Source organism: Hemiscyllium ocellatum, chromosome 10 (genome assembly GCF_020745735.1).
Source record: "Hemiscyllium ocellatum isolate sHemOce1 chromosome 10, sHemOce1.pat.X.cur, whole genome shotgun sequence".
NCBI lineage: Eukaryota > Metazoa > Chordata > Chondrichthyes > Orectolobiformes > Hemiscylliidae > Hemiscyllium > Hemiscyllium ocellatum.
The window spans coordinates 76,580,894-76,604,274 of record NC_083410.1 but is presented as its reverse complement, the minus strand read 5'-3'; the positions used below and the strand labels follow the sequence as shown (position 1 = coordinate 76,604,274).

Sequence of the window (23,381 nt, the reverse complement as noted above, 5' to 3'; positions counted from 1 at the left end):
GCTACAAATTGAGGGGTGATAAATTAAAGACCGATGTCAGAGGCAGGTTCTTTACTCAGAGTGGTAAGGGTGTAGAATGCTCTGCTTGCCATTGTAGTTAATTCAGCCACATTAGGGACATTTAAACAATCCTTTGATAAGCACATGGATGATGATGGGATAGTGTAGGGGGATGGGCTCCGATAAGTTCACAGGTCGGCGTAACATCGAGAAAGGGCCTGGTCTGCGCTGTGTTGTTTATGTTCTATGTACACTCAGGGCATTGAATATCCTTGTTCAGTTCACATTTTGTAGGGTCTTAATGGACAAAATACATAAAGGTCAGGAAAATGGCAGATAAACTCCACTGGCCATTAAGCAAATAGGATTACGTACGTGATGAAGGAATAAATAATACATGTTCACTCTAAATGGTGTGAAACATCTGACAGAATTAAAACTTGATACACCTCACTGTGGGGTAGCACTCTGAAAATCAATTACTGAAATTCTTGGAGTCATCAGAGAATTTAAAGATTTTATGAAGTGAGCAGAATTCCCCAACTTATGCTCTTTTATACTGTAGCTGACAGAAAGCATTGACCAGCTTTCTGTACTTAAAAATAAATATTTATTATAAAAAAACACAAACTCTAACTCAAAAATTTTATGAACTGTCAATAGACAACTCAACTTGTTAAAACTCTAAACCCCTTGTAAACACCCGCTCTACACACATGCAGACCAGACAGACCAGGAGAAAGAAAGGTTAAAAGCAAAATACCATGGAGCTGGAAATCTGAAACAAGCAATTTTGGATAAACTCAGCAGGTCTCACAGCATCCGTGGAAAGACAACTTGAGCTAACGTTTCAAGTTGGTATAACTCTTCTTCAGAGCTGCCCTGTTGAAGGAGAGCCTGGTGATGGGGTGGAAGGGAAGGCCGGAAACACAGCTGATTCATTCCTGTCCACAGGGTTTGGTTAGATGTTTTTTGTGGTGGTCAGCATAGTGCTTCTTGACCTTCCTTCACCAGATACCTGCACCTTATTCTAAGAGGCACACCACGGCTGAATTCCACTAACAAAAAAGTGTCTGATTATTATGATTAAAAGTCACTGGTCACAACAATTGAAAAGAGGAAATAAATTGGTTGTTTTCAGGCTTGAGTTTTTTTTTATTGCCAAGAAATAAGACAGCTCCCGGCTTTGCAGAGATCAGATTGCTTCTCCAAATTGCTTCTGGGGCAGCACGGTGGCTCAGTGGTTAGCACTGTTGTCTCACAGCACCAGGAACTATGGTTCGATTCCAGCCTCGAGTGACTGTCTGTATGGAGCTTGCACACTTTCCTCTGTCTGTGTGGGTTTTCCCTGGGTGCTCTGGTTTCCTCCCACAGTCCAAAAATGTGCAGGTTAGGTGAATTGGCCAGGCTAAATTGCCCATTGTGTTCAAGGAGGTAGAGGTTTGGGGCATTAGTCAGAGGTAAATATAGGAATATAGGATAAGGTCTGGGTGGGTTAGTCTTCGGAGGGTTGGTGTGGACTTGGGCCGAAGGGCCTGTTTCCGCACTGTAGGGATTCTATGATTCAAAGAAGTCAGAGCCTAGCTGGAAGACAATCATAGTTGTTGGCAGGCAGAAGGCCTTAGTCATTAATAACTGATCACTAGTCCACAGATCAATCAGCTGCATATTGCCAACAAAAGCTCCATTCCTACACACCCCTTGGCTCCAACTTGTCTACGAACTAGTCTTGCACTACTGCTTGAACAAGCAGCTGCATAACCAACACTCATTATGAGTGTCTGGCTACTTGCTTTTATGAAGCATAGCAATCCTTCAACAACTTTTGTTTCCTGAAACAGTTGTTTTCCCATTTAGGTCCACAACCAAAACTACAGAAAAGTATTTTTAAAAATGCATTTTTATCAAATACAAGAATTAGGAGTTATAAGGATTTGAAAGGCTTATGAACATTAAATCAATTTAAACCTCAACACGCCAAATCAATTAAGAACATAAAATCCACAAATTTAAAACATTTAGCCTAACACTACATAATCTAATTCAAAGGAAGTCAGAAATTTTGATAAATAAGGCGTGTATACTATGGCCAGTTTTGACTGCTAAGACATTGGAAATTTCAAACATTATGAACAGTCCAACGAGGATCTACAACGTTAATTTCCAAACTTAGACAGTCTGAATCAGCAGGAGTAATAGGAGCTCTGAGCTTTCTCATTTTGAAGAGCAGCATATAAAATCATGGTATACAGAACTGCAACATTGAAAAAATAATCTAGAATTTTAAATCACCCTAATCTAAATTACAAATTGAATAAAGGACTTTACATTATGGAAAATAGGGATGCATATCAGGAACAACTTATCAGGTGTAGAGCGATTAACATCTCAAGGAACTATTGGATATAGTGAGGAAGATAGCAACATTGAACCATTTAAACTCCTGCAATGGTATGGTGAGAGGGGTGCATGTGTGGAGCACGGGGTCACGCATAGTGTGGGAATACATGTGGAGCAAGCTTGTGGTGTGCATGTTTGGTGTGTGTGGGGTGCAAGCATGACCCCAACCCATTCGTTTGTGATCATCATAATATTCACTTTGTGCTAAGCTTGCCAGCTGTTCATCCAACTAAACCTGTACCATCTCGTCTGAGACAAGCAGATACTAAGCACTACCACACGGAATTAGAATCAGAACATAAATTTGGCCACCACAGAGCCTTTAAATATTGTTGAATACTGCTTGGGTTTCACTTCAAAGCAATTTCATTTGTGTTGCATTTTGTAACAGGGTCAGTATTTGCACATCAGGATAGCAAATGAAAAAAATGCAGATTCTAAATGGAGTGCAATTCTGAATACGAACCCAAGGAAAAAATTGTTCCTGCAAATTGGCAGCACAATTTAAAGTCTGTCGGAAGAATAAAATAAGTGAATTGGATATTAATTTACAAATTTGTGAGAACAAAGACTGACATATATTCTGAGTGCATTCAAGTTAAAAGCAATTTACTCATTTACCAGATACTGAGGTCCTGCCTAAATGACTAGAAACAACACTACCACGTACAGGTGAAGAAAATGATAACACTGAAGTGTTATCTGACTTTCCATTTAATTTCCTGGATATAATAAACAATGAAAAAAACTTACCCTGTTGTATCTCTTCCACAATAAATGGATCAAATTTGATTTTATCAATGCTTTCATCAAGACAATAGGTCACGTAAATTTTCTTCACTTCCTCGTGAAGAGTTTGCATCTCATCATCAGTCAACTCTGGACATAAGATCCGGTCATTGAATTCCTCTGTTGGCAAGAAGTTTTGCAATTATTTAAGCAGAATTGGTGGTTCCTTCAAAATTTACATTGCTGCATGTGTATGTGATTGTCAGTTGGATTTCACTTGTCAAATGCAAAAAAAAACCTCTTTTTGGTATTCCAGCAAGTTTCACCTATGAATAACCATGTATCTAGAGTATAAGTAGGTTAGGAGGCCTAAAAAGTGATATTGTGTCTTTTCTCCTGTGGTTCTAAAGGAAAGTAGGTATGAAATTTGAAAATTAATCTACAAACTTGGATGCAGGTTTGATGTTATATTACACTACACTTATGTCAGTTAGTCAAAATATTTCCACACCATAATTAAATATATTAAACAATTCAAATTGTTACCACACTACCCTGTTTTGCTCCTTGTCATTACTCAAATACAAAAACAATGACATTGTGGACATCTTCACAAAAACAGATTTATTCTTTTGCAGGTCTTAAAGATGAACACAACACAAGCATTTAATGGAATGGAATTCTATTACTCGTCTATTAAACAGATTAGATGTATAAAATCAGCAAAGAAGTAGACTCAACCATCACTATGTGTTGTTCTGTGGTGCATCATTAAAATAAAAGTTGAAATAATTACAACAAATGAAGGCTTACTGACATTCAAACTGTTTGTAATGGTGGGGCAACAGGATCCAGAATGCACACCGGAGTGAGTATACAGATGAGTACAACCAACATAAGTTTTAGACTATTAAAGATAATTACATAGCATAAATCTTTCTCAAATACTTGTTCCTTACCTACAGTGAAACAGAATTGCAACACATGCACTGCACCCTCTTGCTTCAGAAAGTTCATGAACCAGAAGAGTAGATCCTGTTGCTCTCTTATCTCCTTTAACTCAAGTTTTAGGGCCTAGATTGATCAGTTTGATTAAAAAAGCAAGTGCTCAGTATATTGCCCATCAGCATTACAAAGCATTTAAACAGAAGTTAATAATAGCCTTGTTCAACATATTGTCTTTAAAAGAAAGTATTTAAAATTATCACAGCAAAGGTTTAATCCTCAGATTAATTAAATAAATATAATATACAGTAGAGAGTGTGGTGCTGGAAAAGCACATCAGGTCAGGCAGCATCCAACAAGCAAGGGAATCGACATTTCGGGCATAAGCCCTTCAACAGGAATACCAATTTCTATGACAAATTATACATAAATATACATAAGCAGATGTGAATATATGAGCTATAAACCTCAAGCAATTTATATAATTTGTTCCAAAGCCGAATATGGTGTTCCAATAATCTTCAATTATAATTTTTAACTTTTTTTGTGCTACTGTTCTGATCAACTCTGGCTACTCAAAATTCCCATCAGAAATTACTCCTTTGTCACTTCAGTATGGCATAATTTGCCACCTTCTGTCAAGAAACATCAGTCTCACCAAATTTTTCATTCTATCTATAATGCAATATATGAAACCATATATCGCATTCAAATATCACTGATTCTGCCTTTTCACAAGAAGCACTATCCACAGCTTTGGAAAATAACATTTGCTGTTACTATGCATGCACTTGCTGAGAGAACATTTCTCATTGGTTTGGCTCAGCTTCAGAGCAGATGAAAGGAATTTTATTGTTACTGAGGTGAGAACAAAAGCGGGTCTGAAGGATTATAAAATTTGATATATGGGCATAAATAAATCATTGCGTACCTTAAAATTTCAACATGCACGTCAGATAGAAACATGATACCACTATTTAAGAAAGATGATAAAGAAAAGCCAGGGAAACTACAGACTGGTGAGCCTGAGATCCATGATGGGTAAGTTGTTGGAGGGGATTAAGAGGGACAGGATTTATATGTATTTGGAAAGGCAACGACTGATTTGAAGCAGTCAACATGGCTTTTTGCATGGGGAATTGTTCTCACTAACTTAACTGAGTTTTTTGAAGAAGTAACAAAGAGGACTGATGAGGGCAGAGCAGTGGACATGATCTTTAGGGACTTCAGTAAGGCATTCAACAAGATTCCACATGGTAGACTGGTCAGCAAAGCTAGATCACATGGAATACAAAGTGAATTAGCCATTTGGACACAGAATTGGCTCAAAGGTAGAAAGACAGAGGGTGGTGGTGGTGGTGGTGGTGGAGGGATGGTTTTGAGACTGAAGGTCTGTGACCAGTGGTGTGCCACTACTTTTCATCATTTATATAAATAATTTGGATATGAACATAGGAGGTATGGTTAGTACGTTTGCAGATGACACCAAAATTAGAGGTATAATGGACAACCAAGAAGGTTACCACACAGCACAACACAACCTTTATCATATGGGCCAGTAGGTCAAGGAGTGGGAGTTAGAGTTTAATTTAGCTAAGTGTGAGGTGTTGCGTTTTGGAAAGGCAAATCAGGACAGAACTAAATGGTAAGGGCCTGGGGAGTGCTGCTGAACAAAGATACCTTGGAGTGCAGGTTCATTGTTCCTTGAAAGTTGAGTTGCAGGTGGACAGAGTAGTGAAGAAGGCATTTGATATGCTTGCTTTTATTGGTCAGTGCATAGAGTAGTGCAGGAGTTGAGAAGTACAACATTGGTTAGGACCACTTTTGGAATACTGCGTTCAATTCTGGACTACCTGCTATAGGAAGGATATTGTGAAACTTGAAAGGGTTCAGAAAAGATTTACATGGATGATGTCAGGGTTAGAGGATTTGAGCTATAGGGAGAGGCTGAATAGGCTGGGGCTTTATTCTTGGAGTGTCAGAGGTTGAGGGGTGACCTTATAGAGGTTTGTAAAATCATGAGAGGACTAGATAGGGTGAATTAACAAAGGTCTTATCCCCAGGGTAAGGTGGTCCAAAACTAGAAAACATGCTTTGAAGGTGAGGGGGAAAGATTTAAAAGGGAGCTAAAGAACAACCTTTTAATGCAGTGGTGTGTATATGGAATGAGCTACCAGAAGAAGGGTGGAGGCTGGGACAATTGCAACATTTAAAAGGTATCTGGCTAGGTATATGAATAGGAAGGATTTAAAGGGATAGGGGGCAAATGGCTCTAGGTTGATTTAGAATATATGGTCAGCATGGACAAATTGGATCAAAGGGTCTGTTTCCATGCTGTACAGTTCTGTGGAGGAAGTGAGGATTGCAGATGCTGGAGATCAGAATCAGAATGTATGGTGGTGGAAAAGCACAGTCAGTCAGTCAGGCAGCATCTGAAGAAGAGAGTCAATGTTTTGAGCATAAGCTCTTCATTCCTGATGAAGAGTTTATGTTCAAAACGTTGACTCTCCTGCTCCTCAGATGCTGCCTGACTGGCTGTACTTTTCCAACTGCACACTTCGTGGACAGTTCTATGACTCAATGACTAGAAACATAATATCTGAATGTGACTGGATGTGGTGGATACTTAGATGTTCTTTTTTCTGTGGTGTAGACTATAATACAAAAATTCATACATTTCCCTTTTAAGACAAATGGAGGACATTTTACTTTGAGACTCTTTAAAAGTGCCGAAATCTCTTTCCTAGTGGATGCTGGATATTTGAATCAATTCAAGACTCAGTTCGACTACTGCTTGACCAGAGTCATGGTACAAACAAGAAAAGCCACATCAGCCATCAGTTTATCAAATGGGGAAGCAGTTATAAAGGCCTAAATGGCCCACTCCTAATCCGAAGCTCATCTCCCTAAGACAGATAATCCCAAGATCATTATCCAGTTTGATCTGAAATGTATGATCTCTGCATGGACTAATTTCTGCAAAGTGTGGAAAGAATATCAGTCTGCATTCTTTCATCCAATTGTTAATGATTCTTGACAGACAGGATCCACTTGAGAGGAGAATTAAACCTTGTATGGTTAACAAGCTTATAAACATTGATGGACTAAGATGAAAATGCTGAATCACTGCTCTCAGGTGAGAGGGATGAGATGGGATGTAGCCAGTAAAGTTCTTTGAAGATTCTTCTGATTAATACAAAAACTTCATTTAAAATGCCAGTTGGATTTAATATTTTCAAGTGACAGCTGCAAAAACGAATAAGATATACTGCATTTGGAATGTGTAGTAGACAAAAAAAAAGGAAAAAAGTTACTTTCCCACCGATTGAGCTTTATTTCTTGCATCAGCATATCTCTGAAGAAATGGAACCAAAGGCGAGGGAGGCTCTGTTGCTGGTTCTGGCTAATAACAGAAGCACAAATATTTAATCAGAATAACCAAGTATATTTAATTTTACCTTCAACATACTGTACATGGATTAAAAAGAATATGCAGAACAGAAACAGGTCACTCACTACAGAATTTAAGGCTTCACCTGTCTTTCCTGATCTAATTTGGTTAGTACGAGCAACTATTTTTCACCATTTCATACATTCTTAACCTCACTTTAACCTCATCCATATGATTTCCTTCAACCACTCCTGTGGTAACAAGTTAACTTTGCCAACTGCATCTGGAGGTCGGGCTGGACTCAGTTGTGCTGCCCATGAAACATGCTCCAAGATATTGGTAACCAATAGACATTTGGAGGAGTAACCAACAAGCTGATGTCATCAGGTATCAATTCTGACTTTAATGTCAGGAATTGTTGCCATCTAGTTTCTATCCAGCGGGTGACAGCATAGGAAGCGACATATCAATAGAGTGAGATGATGTAAAATGAGGGTGTTAATGCATTGTAATAATTGCAAATAGGCTGCCAGCCTGTCATAGAAATAATCTTATGCTGTCATTCAACGCTCGGTTGGAAAATTGACCTTTTGCTCTCAATGTTAAAAAGCCCCTCACTGGACATTTCACCTATTTTCTCAATTTCCCTGCTGTAGCCCATCAGTCAGGAACAGAGAAGATGGCAGCCCACATTCTCACTCTTGCCTCAGGAAAGAAGTTCCGTCTGAATTTCCTAAGGGAACCTTGTGAACCAGAGTATGGAATGAAGGTTAATTATTTAATTCATCCTCATCATTAAGGCAATATAGCCGTGCCAGCATTCGCTCCTAGACATGTCTAGGAAAAGTCCAATTGCCAATCCAAAACACACCATAACTTGCACTCAGCTTGACAGAAACATTCAACTTCCTGAGTATAACAGCATAGTAGCTGTTCCCCTTTTATTAGGTACTTCAGCAGGTGCTCTAATACTAGGATCAGCTGCTTATACTGGTAGTTGGGTTAAGACTGGATGAAAGTAGCTAGAATGTCAACTCCTACTTAATTTCAAGTCAGGCTTTCCTTGTGAAATAAGTGCAAAGGTCTATAATACTCACCGGGCTATCGTCTATGAAAATCAGCAACAAATGGTTCACCGTGTCCTAACAAAAGAGAAAAGCATTTGAACATCTATAACAAGATACTTGGCAGATTACTATGTTGGAATAAACTTAACCAGAGAATAAACTTCCAAAACATTAAATTTAACACTCAATGTCACATACCTATCATCTTTGAAAAATATTAAAGAACGCAACACAATAAACCTTTAGTCTCGAGACAGTGGCAAGAAGGATCTCACAGAAACTGATTCCAGTTAAGGTGGAAATAGCATATATAGCCAAAAACGCCAATTTCAAGTGCCGAGGACTAGATAACATGCGTTGATAGATGGAGCATTAGAAAAGAATCTTCAACCAATCTGTTGTTTGCATTGATTGCGAATCTCCAGAAAAGCAAAGGCAAAAGATAGGGAAAAAGAGTTATGATGTTTGACAACTACATTGCTACTTTTCAACTCTTTCCTCATAAGACAATGCCTTCTTTGAACTACTACCAATGGACGTTTATGCTGACTTTAGTAAGATATCTGAACAACACACATTCTTCTAATTTTTGCCACACGAACACCCTGTGTTACTGTGGTAATACTTACCCATCTTTGCAATAAAGGCCAACCATCCATTTGTCCTCTTAATTACTTGCTGTACACGCAGAGTTACATTTTACAATTCATGTATGAGAAACCCAGAACTCTGCAGAATTCTGTGGTCTCTTATTTAATATTATGCTTTATCATTTTTCCTATCATTGGTTGATAGGAAAACCACTTATCTACAATATATTCCATCTGCTGATTTTTTTTGCACATTTTATCTATTTATATTCCTTTGCAGACGGGGTCCTCCTCAACTCAAGTCACTAAAATAGATTCCAAAAATGTAAGACCACAATTGTGCATTAATGCACCAACTTAGGAGGTGATTAATCCACTCTGACTGTTTTCTGTTAGTTAGCCAATTCTCAACCTACACTAATATATGTTACCACCAACTTCACGAACACTTGTGCAATAAGATTTTGTGATACATTATCTAAAGCCTTTTGGAAGTCAAAATACAACTGTTCTATTAGGTCCCCTCTATCCATTCTAGCTGAGACTTACTCAAAAAGCTTTATTAAGTTAAGACACCAGCTCCCTTTCATGAAACCACGCTGACTCTACTTTTCCAAATGTGAAATTACTTCCTTAATAATTGATTCCAACATTCTTCCAATAGATGTTTGGCTAATCTGCCTATAGTTACTCGTTTTCTTGCCTCCCTCATTTTTAAATAGGGGCGTCACATAGAAAGTTCTTGTACTTTTCCAGAATCCAAGGATTTTTGGAAAATAATAACCAAAGCATCCACTATCTGTTTTTGGATCCTAGGCGTCAGGATACTTATCTGCCTTTCGCACAATTTTTTTAAAACATTACTTCTCTAGAGACAGTGATGGTACTCAATTCTCTCCTCACATTCATTAGGAATAATGGGATTTTCATAGCATATTTTACTGTAGAGACTCCTCTGTTATTTCTTTGTTCCCCATAACTACCTCCCCACATTTATTTTCTAAGGGGCGTATGTTCACTTTGACTTCTCTTTTTATTTCTTTAAAGAAACTCTCCTTGTCAGTTTTCATATTCCTTACTGGCTTGTTCTTGTAGTTTATTTTCTCTTCATTAATTTTTTTTTAGGGCTTCTTTGGATTGTGAATTTATCCCAGTCTTTAGAGCTATCACTGACTTTTGCATGGTTAGCCATGGTTGGTTTATAGAACACAGAACAGAACAGTGCAACACAGTACAGGTTTATTTACATTAAATATGATAGCTTCCAACCCAAGTTTCTCATTCTCAAACTGAATATTAAATTCAATCATGTCATGATCACTGCTTCCTAGGGGATTTTTTTTTGGAGGTCATTTATTAAACCTGCCTCATTAGCTACTATCAGATCCAGGATAGCCTGGTGCCCAGTTGGCTACATGACATATTGCTCTAGAAAACAATCCATAATGTACTCTATAAATTGTTGTTGTAGCTATCCTTTCCAATTTGATTAATCCAATCTACACGAAAATGAATATTACCCAAAATTAGTGCTCATTATTTTTACATGCTCTAATTATTTGTTGTCAACGTAGCCACTATTTGGGAGTCAGTATTCTACTCACGCCAATGTCTTCTTTCCCTTGCTACTATTTACCTCCACCCAAATGGACTTTACATGAAAAGAAAGTGAGGACTGCAGACGCTGGAGAGTCAGAGCCGAAAAGTGTAGTGCTAGAAAAGTACAAGTCACTCAACATCCGAGGAACAGGAGAGTTAAGTTTCAGGCATAAGCCCTTCATCAGGAATGTTGGGAGGGGCAGAGAGGTTGGGGGGGGGGGGGGGGGGGGGGGGGGGGAAATGAGAGATGAATAAGGGGTGGGAGATGAGGTTGGGAGATGAGGTAGCTGGGAAGGCGACAGGTGAATGCAGGTGGGAGTAATTGTGATAGGTCAGTGGGGAAGAGTGGAGAGCATAGGTGGGAAGAATGCTGGACAGGTGGGACAGATCAAGAGGGCAGTGCCTAGTTGGAGGCTTGGATTTGAGATGAGGCAGGGAACAGGGGAGATTTGGTGGTGGAGAAGGCCCAGGGCTTGCATGTCCTTGGCGGAGTGGGAGGGGGAGTTGATGCGGTCGACCACAGGGCGGTGAGATTGTTTGGTGCATGTGTCCCAGAGACGTTCCCTGAAACGTTCCGCAAGTTGGCGTCCGGTCCCCCAATATAGAGGAAACCACATCGGGAGCAATGGACACAGTAGATAAGGTGGATGGATGTGCAGGAAAATCCCTGCTGGATGTGAAAAGATCCTTTGTAGCCTTGGACAGAGGTAAGGGGGGAGGTGTGAGCATGTGTTTTACACCTCTTGTTGTGGCAAGGGGAGGTGCCATTGCGGAGTTGGTAGGGGGCATGGAGGGAATGGTCTTTGCAGTATGCAGATAGGTGGGGAGGGAAATTTATCTTTGATGGTGGGGTCTGATTGTTGGTAGTGGAAATGACCGAGGATAATGTGATGTATTCAGAGGTTAGTGGGGTGGAAGGTGAGGACCATCTAAGTGGAGATGTTCTCTCAACTCCCATTTCACCTTTTAGTACCAGTGCTAACGCACCACTTCCTTCCCTTGTGTCTCTCTGAAAAGTCAAATATCCCAAAATGTTAAGTTACCAGATTTGATCTCCGTTTAACCCTGTTTTTGTAAATGCTAATAATCTGTTAACCACTACCTTGGTTTGCGCCATCAGCTCATCTACTTATCCTGAATGCTTCATGCATTAAAATACAAAGCCTTTATAGGTGCTCAGTGGTTAGCACTGTTGCCTCACAACGCCAGGGACCTGGGTTCAATTCCAGCATCAGGTGACTGTCTGCATGGAGTCTGCACAATCTCCTCGTGTCTGCGGGTGCTCCAGTTTCCTCCCACAGTCAAAGATGTGCAGGTTAGGTAAACTGGCCATGCTAAATTTCCCATAATGTTCAGGGATGTGTAGGTTAGGTGCATTAGTCAGGGGAAATGTAGAGTAGTAGAATAGGGCAAGGGGTCTGGTTGGGATACTCTTTGGAGGGTCGGTTTCCACATTGTAGGGGATTCCATGATTTGTTCTATTTTCAAATTTCTCAACACTTATGACTCCTGGGTGTGATGTGATATTCGTACAGTCCGTGTCTACCTGTTATTTTATGGTATTAATCAATTCTATAGTTAATCTGCAATTCTATCTTCTCTTTTACCTTTAATTTTCTAATTTTCCATGTGACTGAAAACACCCTCCCTCTACTATTTTAGCTTGAAGTCTGATCTATAGCCCTACTTGTGCACTTTGCCAAGGCTCTGGTCCCAGCATGAGTCAAGTGGAGCGAGTACCACTGGAAGAGCTCCCTCCTTCCTAGGTATTGGTGCTAATGTCCCATGAATTCAAACCATTTCTCCCATACCAATCTTTGAGGCATGTATTTACCTTGTTGACCCTGTGCCAATGAGTTCATGCCTCAGGTGGTAAACTGGAAAGAATCACCTTTTTGGTTCTGCTTTTTAATTTAGCCCGTGGTTGTGCATATTCCCTCAGAACCTTGTTCCTCCTTCTACTGTGAAGGCACTATGGCTTTAACAGGTGCATTTTTATGTGAAGTTGGGTAGAGTAATTGTAGATAGGGAGACAGGAAGTTAGAATTTGGTGTTAGTTTGTGCAATTGTACAATTGTAAATGGGGAAAACATTGCATGGTGCCTTTAAAAAGATTACATTTTTTCTGTGCTTAAGAGATTAAAATGGATATGTGAGAAGCACTTGAGTTTGCTAGTACCTAAAGAACTGGAACTGAAACATTTGTATCGAAAGGCCGTACAATTAGTAGGCCAAGAAGCAGTTTTTAACAAGACAACAGGATTTTGAAATTAGACAAGCTATCAATTTAAAACAGGCACTTATATACCAAAAAGTGAATGAGGTAAAACTTTGATGGATGTGGAAGGCTCCTTCAGGGCCTTGGATAGAGGTGAGGGAGGTGGTGTGGGCGCAAGTTTTACAGTTCCTGCGGTGGCAGGGGAAAGTGCCAGGATAGGAGGGTGGATTGTAGGGGGCGTGGACCTGATCATGTAGTCACGGAGGGAACGGTCTTTGCGGAAGGCGGAAAGGGGTGGGGAGGGAAATATTTCCCTGGTGGTGGGGTCTCCTTACTTATATACCTCCTTACTTATATACCAAACCTATTAAATTTTAATCTGATGGTTTTGACAACATTGAGCCAAAGACACCACAGGTAACTGCCAACCACCAGAACTAACTGCCCTCAGCTCTCAAGAGAGAAACTAGTTCTCAGTCATCTCCCTATTACAGAAAGCACCATTAAAACAATAATGGTACTCAACTATACTGCGTAATTTATTTGTGGAAAGGTCACATGGAATATTTGGCAGAGCACTCTGGAAAAACTATGGAAGGCAAAGTTGGTCATAAACTGAGCAAAAACAGAATTGCTGAAGAATAGGTTACACCACTATTCACACTCATTTTTACAGATTATAGGGTGCGATGCACCTCTTTGGGTGTTTTGGTTTTAATTTTCAGTGGGGCTTTGCTTTATAATGCATTTTCCACTTCTCTCTTAAATTTTAAGTGAAGATGTAGACAACTGGTCCCTAAGTCTATTTAAATCTGCCCAAATCTCGGACCTTAGCCCCCAATCTGTTATAAAGCGGAGGTGGCTCCCCCTCTAAGAACTAAAACCAAAACACCCAAAGATGGAGCATCTTGCCCTATAATCTGTAAAATGAGTGCGAATAGTAGTGTAACCTGTTTTTCTGCAATTCTATTTTTCCCAAGTTTATGACCAACTTTGCTTTCAGTACTTTCTCAAAGAGTTCTGCCAAATACTCCATGTGACCTTTCCACGAATGGCTCAAGATCACTGGGTCAACTATATAGATGGCACAATTAGTCAATCCTGCAACAACACTGTTCATAAGCCTCTGAAAAGTGGCTGGTGCGTTTTTCATTCCAAAAGGCATTACCTTAAATTGATATAGCCATTTGTGGTTACAAAAGCAGAAATTTGTTTTGCTCTCTCCAACAAAGGCACTTGCTAGTAACTGGAAAATAAGGCCAACTTTGTGATGCGAGTGGCTTGACCTACTTTTTCCACACAATCATCCGGTCTTGGAATTGGATACAAGTCAGATTTGATAACAGCGTTGACCTTCCGATAATCTACCCAGAATTGTTGAGTACCATCATCGTTTAGATGGTGTTTTCTCTAATAAGTAGATGACTGAGAGCGCCAATTTCTCTTGAGAGCTGAGCGCTGTTAGCTCTGGTGGTTGGCAGATACCTGTGGTATCTTTGTCCAACTGCCCTCTTCTTTTATACCTATGATAAGTTATCAATATTTCTTAAATAGGATTGGTCCTATGTTGTCAAAACCATCACATTTAAAATTTAATAAATTCTTTTGGTATCTAAGTGTTTGGTTCTAATTAACTGACTAAATTCAAAATCCTATTGTCTTGGTAAAACTTCTGCTTGGCCTACTAACTGCACGGCCTTGAGATACAAATATTTCTCAGTGCATTAGCAAACTCAAGCTGCTGCTCACTAAGGGTGGGAAATGTTCATCCTGGAGTTGGGTTACTAGTGGTGTAACGCAAGGATCTGTTTTGGGGCCACTGCTGTTTATCATTTTTATAATTAGAGAACTACAGAGAAACTTCATAATTTAAATAGCAAGAATGTGGAATTGACTAAGGCAAGAACTCTAAGACAATGAGCACAGGTACATTTAAGAGGAAGCTAGATAAACATTTGAAATTGAAAGAGAAGGATATCTTGATGGGGTTAGGTGAAGCATGGAGAAGACTTAAGTGAAGTTTAAACGCATGGCCCATTTCTCAGCTGGAAGTAGTTTGCTAGTTTGGAGTAAAAGCCAATATCAAATTTAAATTCAACTTCAAACAGCAGGTTAAGGAGTACCTGTGCAAACATGGCCATGTCAGATGTTATGAGTACAATTTACAATCAAATGTTGTTTTGGAAAGAAGTTTTTTTTTTGTAAAAAAGAAATTGTTCTTTTGGTCAGAGAATTAACCAGTTTGGTTGAATAAAGATACTTACTGGATCAGCCAAGAAGTCCAAAGAGGGAAGAAATACTGACCCAGCTAGAATTTCTTGAATCAGCAAGGTTAGAGATCTAGATATCAAACAAAGAGAATCAAATTGTATATCCTACATGAGACTTCTGGGCAAATAGAATCAAAGCCTGAAAAACAAATGCACAATTTTCCCCTAAATTTCTTCATGTGGCACAAAAATTTAGATTAAAAAAGAAATTAAATAGAGGATTAAGTTGTAACTTTTTCTGCTAATTAAGAGGGCCTCTGCTAAATAGTAAACTCCTGAAGATACATTTAAATAAAATAATCAAAAGCCTAGGATTGTTCCAACTTTCAGATTAAGCTAAGAAATGATCACATTATGACAGCTACACGAGTGTAATTATGAGATGCATAACTATGCAGAGTACAGAATTTATTATTGCACTACTGTATTTGAATTACAATTTATTTCAAACTAATTAAGCAGTTTTATAACAATTTACATTTATACATGACCATAATAGAGAAAAGCATTCCAGTACTTCACAGGTACTGTTCCCAAGCAGAACGGGAATGCCAAACTAAGGAGGGAAGTGAGGAATATGATCAAAAGCTTGGTGAAAAAGATGGATTTCAGGATCATCTGAACAATAAATGAAAAGCAGAAGTGTTTTAGGGGAGGAATACCTGAACCTTATAAATTGCAACTCTTCAGGTATCACCAGTGTAGGTGGGTGGGTGAAAGGCATAAGACCATAAGAAATGGCAACAGATACAAGCAGTTTCGGCCCAAAATATTGTCTTTCCTCCTCCCCAGAAGTAGCCTAACCTGCTCTGCTTTTCCAGCTTCACGTCTATTGACAATGGCTTCCAGCATCTGCAGCCCTTACTGTCTCCTGGCCCCTCAAGTCTGTTCTGCCATTCAATGGGATCATGGCTGATCTAGCATTCCTCACATCTACTTTGCTGCCTTTTTTATGTGACCCTTGATTTCCATACTGATAAAGAATCTACCTCAATCTTAAATACACACAAGGTTTCTGCACACTTCTCCCCCACTACCTCACTCACCCCACATAGAAGACTGTGCCAAAGAATCAGAAGAAATTCCTCATCTGTCTTCAGTTGACATCCTTTTATTCTGAGACTATGCCCTCTGGTCCTAGAAACTCCCATGTGAGCAAACATTCTCTCAGTATTTACCCTGTCAAGCTTCCCTGAACTGACTCAAATGAAACGGTATCTTTCCTTAAATAAGGAGACCAAAACTGCCATCACTACTATAGATGTGGTCTCACCGCACCTTGTACAGTTGCAGTAAGGCAACATTCTTAGCTTCCAACCCCCTTGAAATAAGGTCCAACATTCCATTAGCCTTCTGGATTACCTGGTGTAACCATGTTAGCTTCCTGTTTTTCATGTGTATTTTGTCCTAAATATCTCTGTGTTGCAGCTTTCTCTAGTTTTTTTTTCACTTAAATGATACTGTTCTTTTGTTCTCCCATTCAAAATGAACAACTGTACATTTTCCCACATTACACTCCATTTGTCCACTTTTGTCCATTTGAGATGCTGGAATTCGAGGAATGTGCGTTTTAGGAATTATGGGACAGGAAGAAATCATAGCAAAGGAGCAAAGCCCATGAACATGTCAGAACATAAAAATGCAAAAGTTACATTTGAGGTGTGGATACAGATAAGGCAAATTAATACTGGAAAAGTGTTGACAAAAACTCAGGAAAAAATAGCATTGTAAAATTTTAGAATTTCAATTAAGCATCAAAAAGGATCATCACAACTTAAATGTATGGTCAGAATTTAAAGTTAAAAAGTTCACAATATTGAAAGAGTGCAGAAAAATAACTTAGTTTTATGGAAAAAATCCCTAGCAAATCATTTTGTTTATAGAATATTTTATTTTTAAAAACTTTGCCATTAAATGTACTCTTCCCATTCCAAAAAGAATGCAAAAGAGAAGAAAATATATCACCTGCACTCTGTTGCTTTTGGTGGTAGGATGTATGGAAATAACAATTCAGTTAATTTCCTAAGATATTGGAGTTCATCTCTACGGCTTCTCAGAGCTAGGTGCAGATCCGGTCCATACTCTTCCAATGCAACTTGTTGTAAATACTCACTATGTTTTACTGAAATAGGAAGAAACATTCAAAATTAGTCATTCAAATACACCAGTGAATAATCTATAACTCCAATTCTGAATCTGAAGCTGGTATTGCATTATCCAGACGTAACTAACAACCCAGGATATTTGCACACAGAGGACTGCTTTGGAAATGTAAACAAACAACTTTTGTTGGCCAGGAGATGCTCACACAAAAGCAGCAGCTTGTGAACGGAGGTTACCCAAGTCCCAGCCACTAGCTTAGCTGATCTAGTTCGAGCCAGCTTGAGGGATGGCAAGGTGTAAATCCTCATTTGGTGGAAGAGTAATGAGGTAATGCTACTGGTGTCCTTGGGCCAGAGCCAATAACGAAAACAATAAGGCTCAGCAGATGAGCCAGATGCAATAAAGAATAAGACATCACAGTTTGAGAAGAAAAGGAAAAAAGTATTTAAAAAGTGAAGGATTCTGGGCAGACCAGCAGCGAAAACATCAGAGATCAATCTTCACGAAGTTGAGGATCCCATGCTTGGGCGCTTCAAGATAACACCAAGGACTTGGGAAATTGCCTGGCCAGTGTGAATTCCAAATCTTGGGTACAAGCCTTTAAATACTTTGACTGTTCAAGAAACATCACAGAAACGTAGTAGGCATGTGCATAGATTTCAGCTTTGTATGAATTGCATGCCTGTTTTCTTAACCAAACGGTATGAATTATATGTCTGTTTTAATTAACCAAGTTAGTGGTTAGTTCATACAAATTTGACTCTTTTCCTTTGTGCCGAGCCAAAAACTGTTATTGAATGTGGTAACCAGGCAACATAATTGGGGTGTTTTGGTGGGCAATTGACAAGAAGCAGTTTCGCTGCTTTGATGTCGGACCCTGGTTAAAATGTGCTCAGGTTAACTGTTGTCTCAGCCAAGGACATTTTTTTTATTATTTGGAGGATCCCCTACAAACGTACGTAATGGGGAAGTGGCCACAATATGGGGAAAATGCTAGTCACTCCTGCGGGGAGAGTGAAAATATTGGGCAAATCCTTTGAAAGACTGCAATGTTTAAAAAGTTGCAGAAGACTGTATCAGCCAACCTACTAGAAGACTTGGTAGAAAGCCAGCAAGAGAACCTGGAGTTTTGAGCCGAGGTAGATGACATTTGAAAGGAGACAAATAGGCTTACAGCGAAAAGTGAAAATTATTTCACCCATATGAAGTAGTGGGTACACAGTACAAGAAATTAGAGAAAAAAACAAATGAGGTGGCATTTTAACAAGATAACGAGGAGAAAAAGGTACTATAAAAGTAATGCAATCATTTGAATACTGTTATGAATGCAGTATATAGAACAGATCAGGAGAAGTAAAGTAACACCGGAAACCATACAAAATGTCAAAACGGATAGAAAAGCTACAAAGCCAGCTGGTCAATCAGACAGGAATGAGAGATTTCGGACCTGAGATAGCAAGGGAAGGTAATGATAGAGATGTAGAGATTGGGGAGGTTTGTCAAACATGCCAGCTGCTAAGTACAGCAAGGAATATTGCATCGCTGAAATATCAGTCAATCAATACAAGGAATTACTTTGTATAGTGGGAGAAATATGGATAAACCCTATACATATGAGCCAGGATTCAACAGTCCAAGCCATACTAACAGAAAAACAAAATGCTTTTGCCAAAGCAAACACAATTGTGTGAAGATGCAGGGGGAAGCTTGCATCCAAAGTCTAGACCCAAAGCTACGGGGAGGAATATAGATGTAAAAAGGGTTAAAAGTACCACCATGTTAGCAAATAATTTAATTTACCAAGGGAAGCCCATGAATGTCATGTAGTGATAGTAAATAATCTCAAGAGACCACTTCTATCAAAACAGAAGAGAGGAAGTACTCGTTAAGAGAATACGAAAAATGAAAAAACACTCACTCTTAAAATGAAAAAAGATCAAGGAACAGGCCACTCCCCATAAGATTAAATTGGCTAAGAAAAAATGGACAGGTAGATTCTGAAGAAAATTGGGATAGGACTTGAATAATCTCCCAAAGAATTGGAGAATTTGGACATGAAACAATGTTGCCATAGCTGAGATTTAAGGTAAATTCCCTGTATGGCTGTTCATTTAGAATGCACAGCTGCTGTGTTCTTCTCAGCTATTGTATCCACCTGAAGTAATAACTTTTTCCTGTCTGGATGCGAAACAGAGTATCCATAGCCCCTCTACTAACTTTACTATTTTTATGGTCTGGTTTGTATACATCTTCATTTGCTGGTTGTTAAATGTTGTCTTGTGTAATTTGTATATTTTGTGTCCTGGAGCTCGAGATATGAATACTGAGTTTATTTTGCATTTTGGGAATGTGTGGCGATTTGAAAGTGTGGTGGGTACCTGTATCAATTTGGAACATGAATGGTGAGTGAATAGTTGTTCTGTGAAGAGAAAAATCTGCTACGAAATGTTGATTTAAAATTTGGTTCTTAAAACTTGGTAAAAATCTCTGTCTTGGAATTAGCGACAGTTGATTAAAAAGGAAGTAAAATTCAGTCAAACATATAACTTATGTAAAAACCAAAAGAACTGTGGATGGTGTAAATTATAAACAAAAACAGAAGTTGCTGGAAAAGCTCAGCAGATATGGCAGCACCTACGAAGAGAAGTCAGAGTTAACATTTCAGGTCCAGTTCTGAAGAGGGGTCACCAGACCAAAAACGTCAACTCTAATTTCTCCTCTCAGATGCTGCCAGACATGCTGAGGTTTTTCAGAATTTGTTTTTGTATCTGATATAACTTATGTGCTCATTCCTAAAATTACAGTACTGAGTTGTGTTTGGAAGAACCTTGGGTAAATTTAATTTCAGAAACTTTATGTTTAAATTATTGTTTTGGAATTTCATTTTCTGGCCAGAGAATGTACAAATACTTTGGTGGGAAAGTATGCAAGTAATAGAGAAACTGGAATTTTGGAAATGCAATTCTCTTTGAACAAAATTATCTGATAACATGTTCTAAATCTGTGAAAACTTATATCAAGGGGTTTAAAAGGAAAAAAAAGAGGACTCTAACAAAGGAGATAGTCTTTTCCTTTGTTGAATATAAAGCACTTATTTCTGTACAGGGGGAAGAGATATTGTTGATGTTATAACATCCAGCAGTTTTCACTACACCCCTGTCAACCAGCAATGCACCACCACTGAATGACCCAATCTGCTTGAAGTGGAATGGATAGATACTGTTTGTTTTCCAGATAATTGAAGATACTGAGTGTTTTTGCCAATGGCTTCAAACTTCTCAACTGCCTGCAGACTTTCAATGTCTCAACAGAGTGATGGATAAGGAAACCTCAACCAATCAAGCCATTTGTTAACAATGCATCTCAACACTGGAGAACTACTGTGAAAATATTAAAGGTATGATTATCAGAAATTTCAAAACCATTAAGCATGTATACACTTAAGCATATGGCAAAAAAGAATTGTATTAAGAATCACAGAGTTTGGCATTCTAAAACATTTAAAGGGAATAGTCACTTGAAAATTTGAAAGGACTCGGTAAAATGATAGGATGCATGCACAGAATCTCAGTGGTTTCAATGCAGAAAAAAATTGTGACTTTGAGGCAGTCATTAAAATTTAGAATTTGGACAAATTTACGTAGAGCTATATCAAAATTTCTAGAATGAGTTATCAAGTACAACAGCAGTTTTAAAAGGGAGAAGTACAGACAAAGGAAGCACATGGTGAGGTCATTGTAGGAGAGAGAGAGAGAACCTGCACAGTTACTGCCTTTGCTGTCTGAATTCATGTATCGTTGGATGGAATGAGCTGCCAGAGGAAGTGGCAGAGGCTGGTACAATTGCAACATTTCAAAGGCATTTCGATGGGTATATGAATAGGAAGGGTTTGGAGGGATATGGGCCAGGTGCTGGCAGGTGGGACGAGATTGGATTGGGATATCTGGTCGGCATGGATGGGTTGGACCAAAGGGTCTGTTTCCATGCTGTACATCTCTATGACTCTAAGTACTTTTCTATAAAAAAAAGTGGTAATTTTAGTGAAAGAATGAAAACATATTTTTGCCTGAATCAAACAAATGTTTGACTTCTGTTTTAAGATATCATTGATTGATGTTTCATTGGACTACAAATCGTTCCAAATTAGGTAACAGCTGAATTACAAAATTAATTGAGAGGAAGTGCTTAAGTGGTGGCAGAAGACAGAGATAAAATTAGAATAATGGGTTGGAACAGCAATTGAGATTAAAATGCATTTTAGTGAAAGGGAAGTTTAGATGCAAGCACTAAACTAATACTTTTATCTTGATGATGTTTGTGTCCTTGTCTTTCCTTTTAAGATAACTAAACCTGCCGGTGGGGCACTGCGAAAGGCATTAGGACTACATGCACAAAGGTAAGTGAAACCTCATAGATCTTTGATAAGATCATACAAGAGTCAAGAATGTGTGACATGATCTTGGGATATCAATGTTAATTGTACAAAAGTGATTGTTATCTTAGAGGTAACAAACATGAGGGAATTCATGGTCTCAAAAAAAAAATCACTGAAGAATCGGTCTCAAACACCTTGACAAATTGATGTGTGGGGCCTGGAAGAGCACAAAAACAATTACACACCGACATACAGCAAAACTGGGAGGTAAAAAGAAAATTAAAATAAAAGGTGTGATCGGCTACTAGTCAAATATTACAGAAATAAAAGAATGTGGACATGGGAGACATGATAGTGAGCTGAGGGAAATGACCAATCAGATAACATACGGATACCCTGAAAAAATGAGAGACAACCACAAGCAAATGATAAAGCCCGATGAATGCATTGCGATTTGTTAGAGCTGCATTATTTGATACCATGTACATTGCAGCTCGGAGGGGGTACTTACATATGGAGGTAGTTACCACTCAAAGATAAAATTATTCATAAAATTGGCAAGGAAGGAAACATATTGAAGAAGTATCCTCAAGACAGATAAGAAAGCTGAGTCCATGTATGACTTCTTTTACAGTTATTGAGTAAGGTGATGTGCAGATAGAGAACTGGAGGATATGAAAAAAAACAAGGAGCATGAACCCGAATTTCATTTCATTACACCCCAAGAAGTCATTGGACTGGACCAAGGTTAAACAAAAGGTGATTAACTGGATGTTGATGTATTTGGCACTGACACATAGTTAATAAGACTCCGAGCTCTGGTTGGCAAGCGGCCTCCGGGACAGCTGAGTTAACTGAGGAGCATCCATATCCTGCAGAGGGGACTGGGAGGACCTCTGGTTTGGCTCCTGGTATAGAAGGATTCAGATCTGAAGGTTAAACTAATGCACATGAACATACATGGTTTTGGTTCAACAAAACAAACAAGGATCAGACCACTGATGTAATGTTTAGCTGAGGTATTGTTGGCATCATGGATTCTGGAAACTTACTCACTCGCTAGCCTGCTATACCAATAAATAATTAAGAATTAATACTTGGAGCTCATGTCGAATTAAGGAGAAATTCTTCAGATATGTTGATTTTATGTACATTGGTGTTACGAAGATGTGGGGATACTTTGAGAGTTAAAAGGAGAACTACCAGACACAGCACATGTGATTCTTAATAAGGCAACAACTTAACACATGCTTGAACAATTCAATTAGCTCGTTGCCTGGAGACAAAAACAAATTTGAATTCGGCCAATCAATTTAAATTACGCCCTGAAAAATATCAATTCCAATTCAGTTTTAATTTAGTCTATTGACAATCTTAAAAGCCAATGACAATCAGATTCTTTGGGGGTATAGGACTGGGGAAAATTGAACAGTTGAGAGGAGAACCACGAAGCCCAGCCTGTAAACAGCTCTCTTAAAAGTAACTTTTCGATCAGTAACCTGTGACGCAGAAATTCCTAAGACAACGACATGGTGATACAGGAAGATCCGACTAGGAGAACGAAAGTTGCCTGGTTTTGAGATCAGAGGTGTGGTTTTGTAAATCTTAATTGGGAGTCTTATTGGACTAGTATTACAGAAGAAAAGGTAAAAAAAATAGGTTAGAGGACGAAACTGTAAATAGTGATTAGTTAA

The 23,381-nt window shown here is 38.8% G+C and overlaps 1 protein-coding gene across 1 annotated transcript in view; it reads right to left on the bottom strand.

Annotated features, from left to right (window-relative positions):
• The window catches only part of snx14 (sorting nexin 14), a 217,068-nt gene that overhangs the window by 138,403 nt on the left and 55,284 nt on the right, over positions 1–23,381 (bottom strand). The window contains exons 8-13 of the mRNA XM_060830993.1: positions 17,175–17,331; positions 15,204–15,279; positions 8,563–8,607; positions 7,397–7,477; positions 4,089–4,203; positions 3,154–3,309 (exon numbers count right to left, since the gene is read on the bottom strand). Coding sequence (XP_060686976.1) covers positions 3,154–3,309; positions 4,089–4,203; positions 7,397–7,477; positions 8,563–8,607; positions 15,204–15,279; positions 17,175–17,331 — 630 coding nt within the window. The remainder of the gene's footprint in view (positions 1–3,153; positions 3,310–4,088; positions 4,204–7,396; positions 7,478–8,562; positions 8,608–15,203; positions 15,280–17,174; positions 17,332–23,381) is intronic.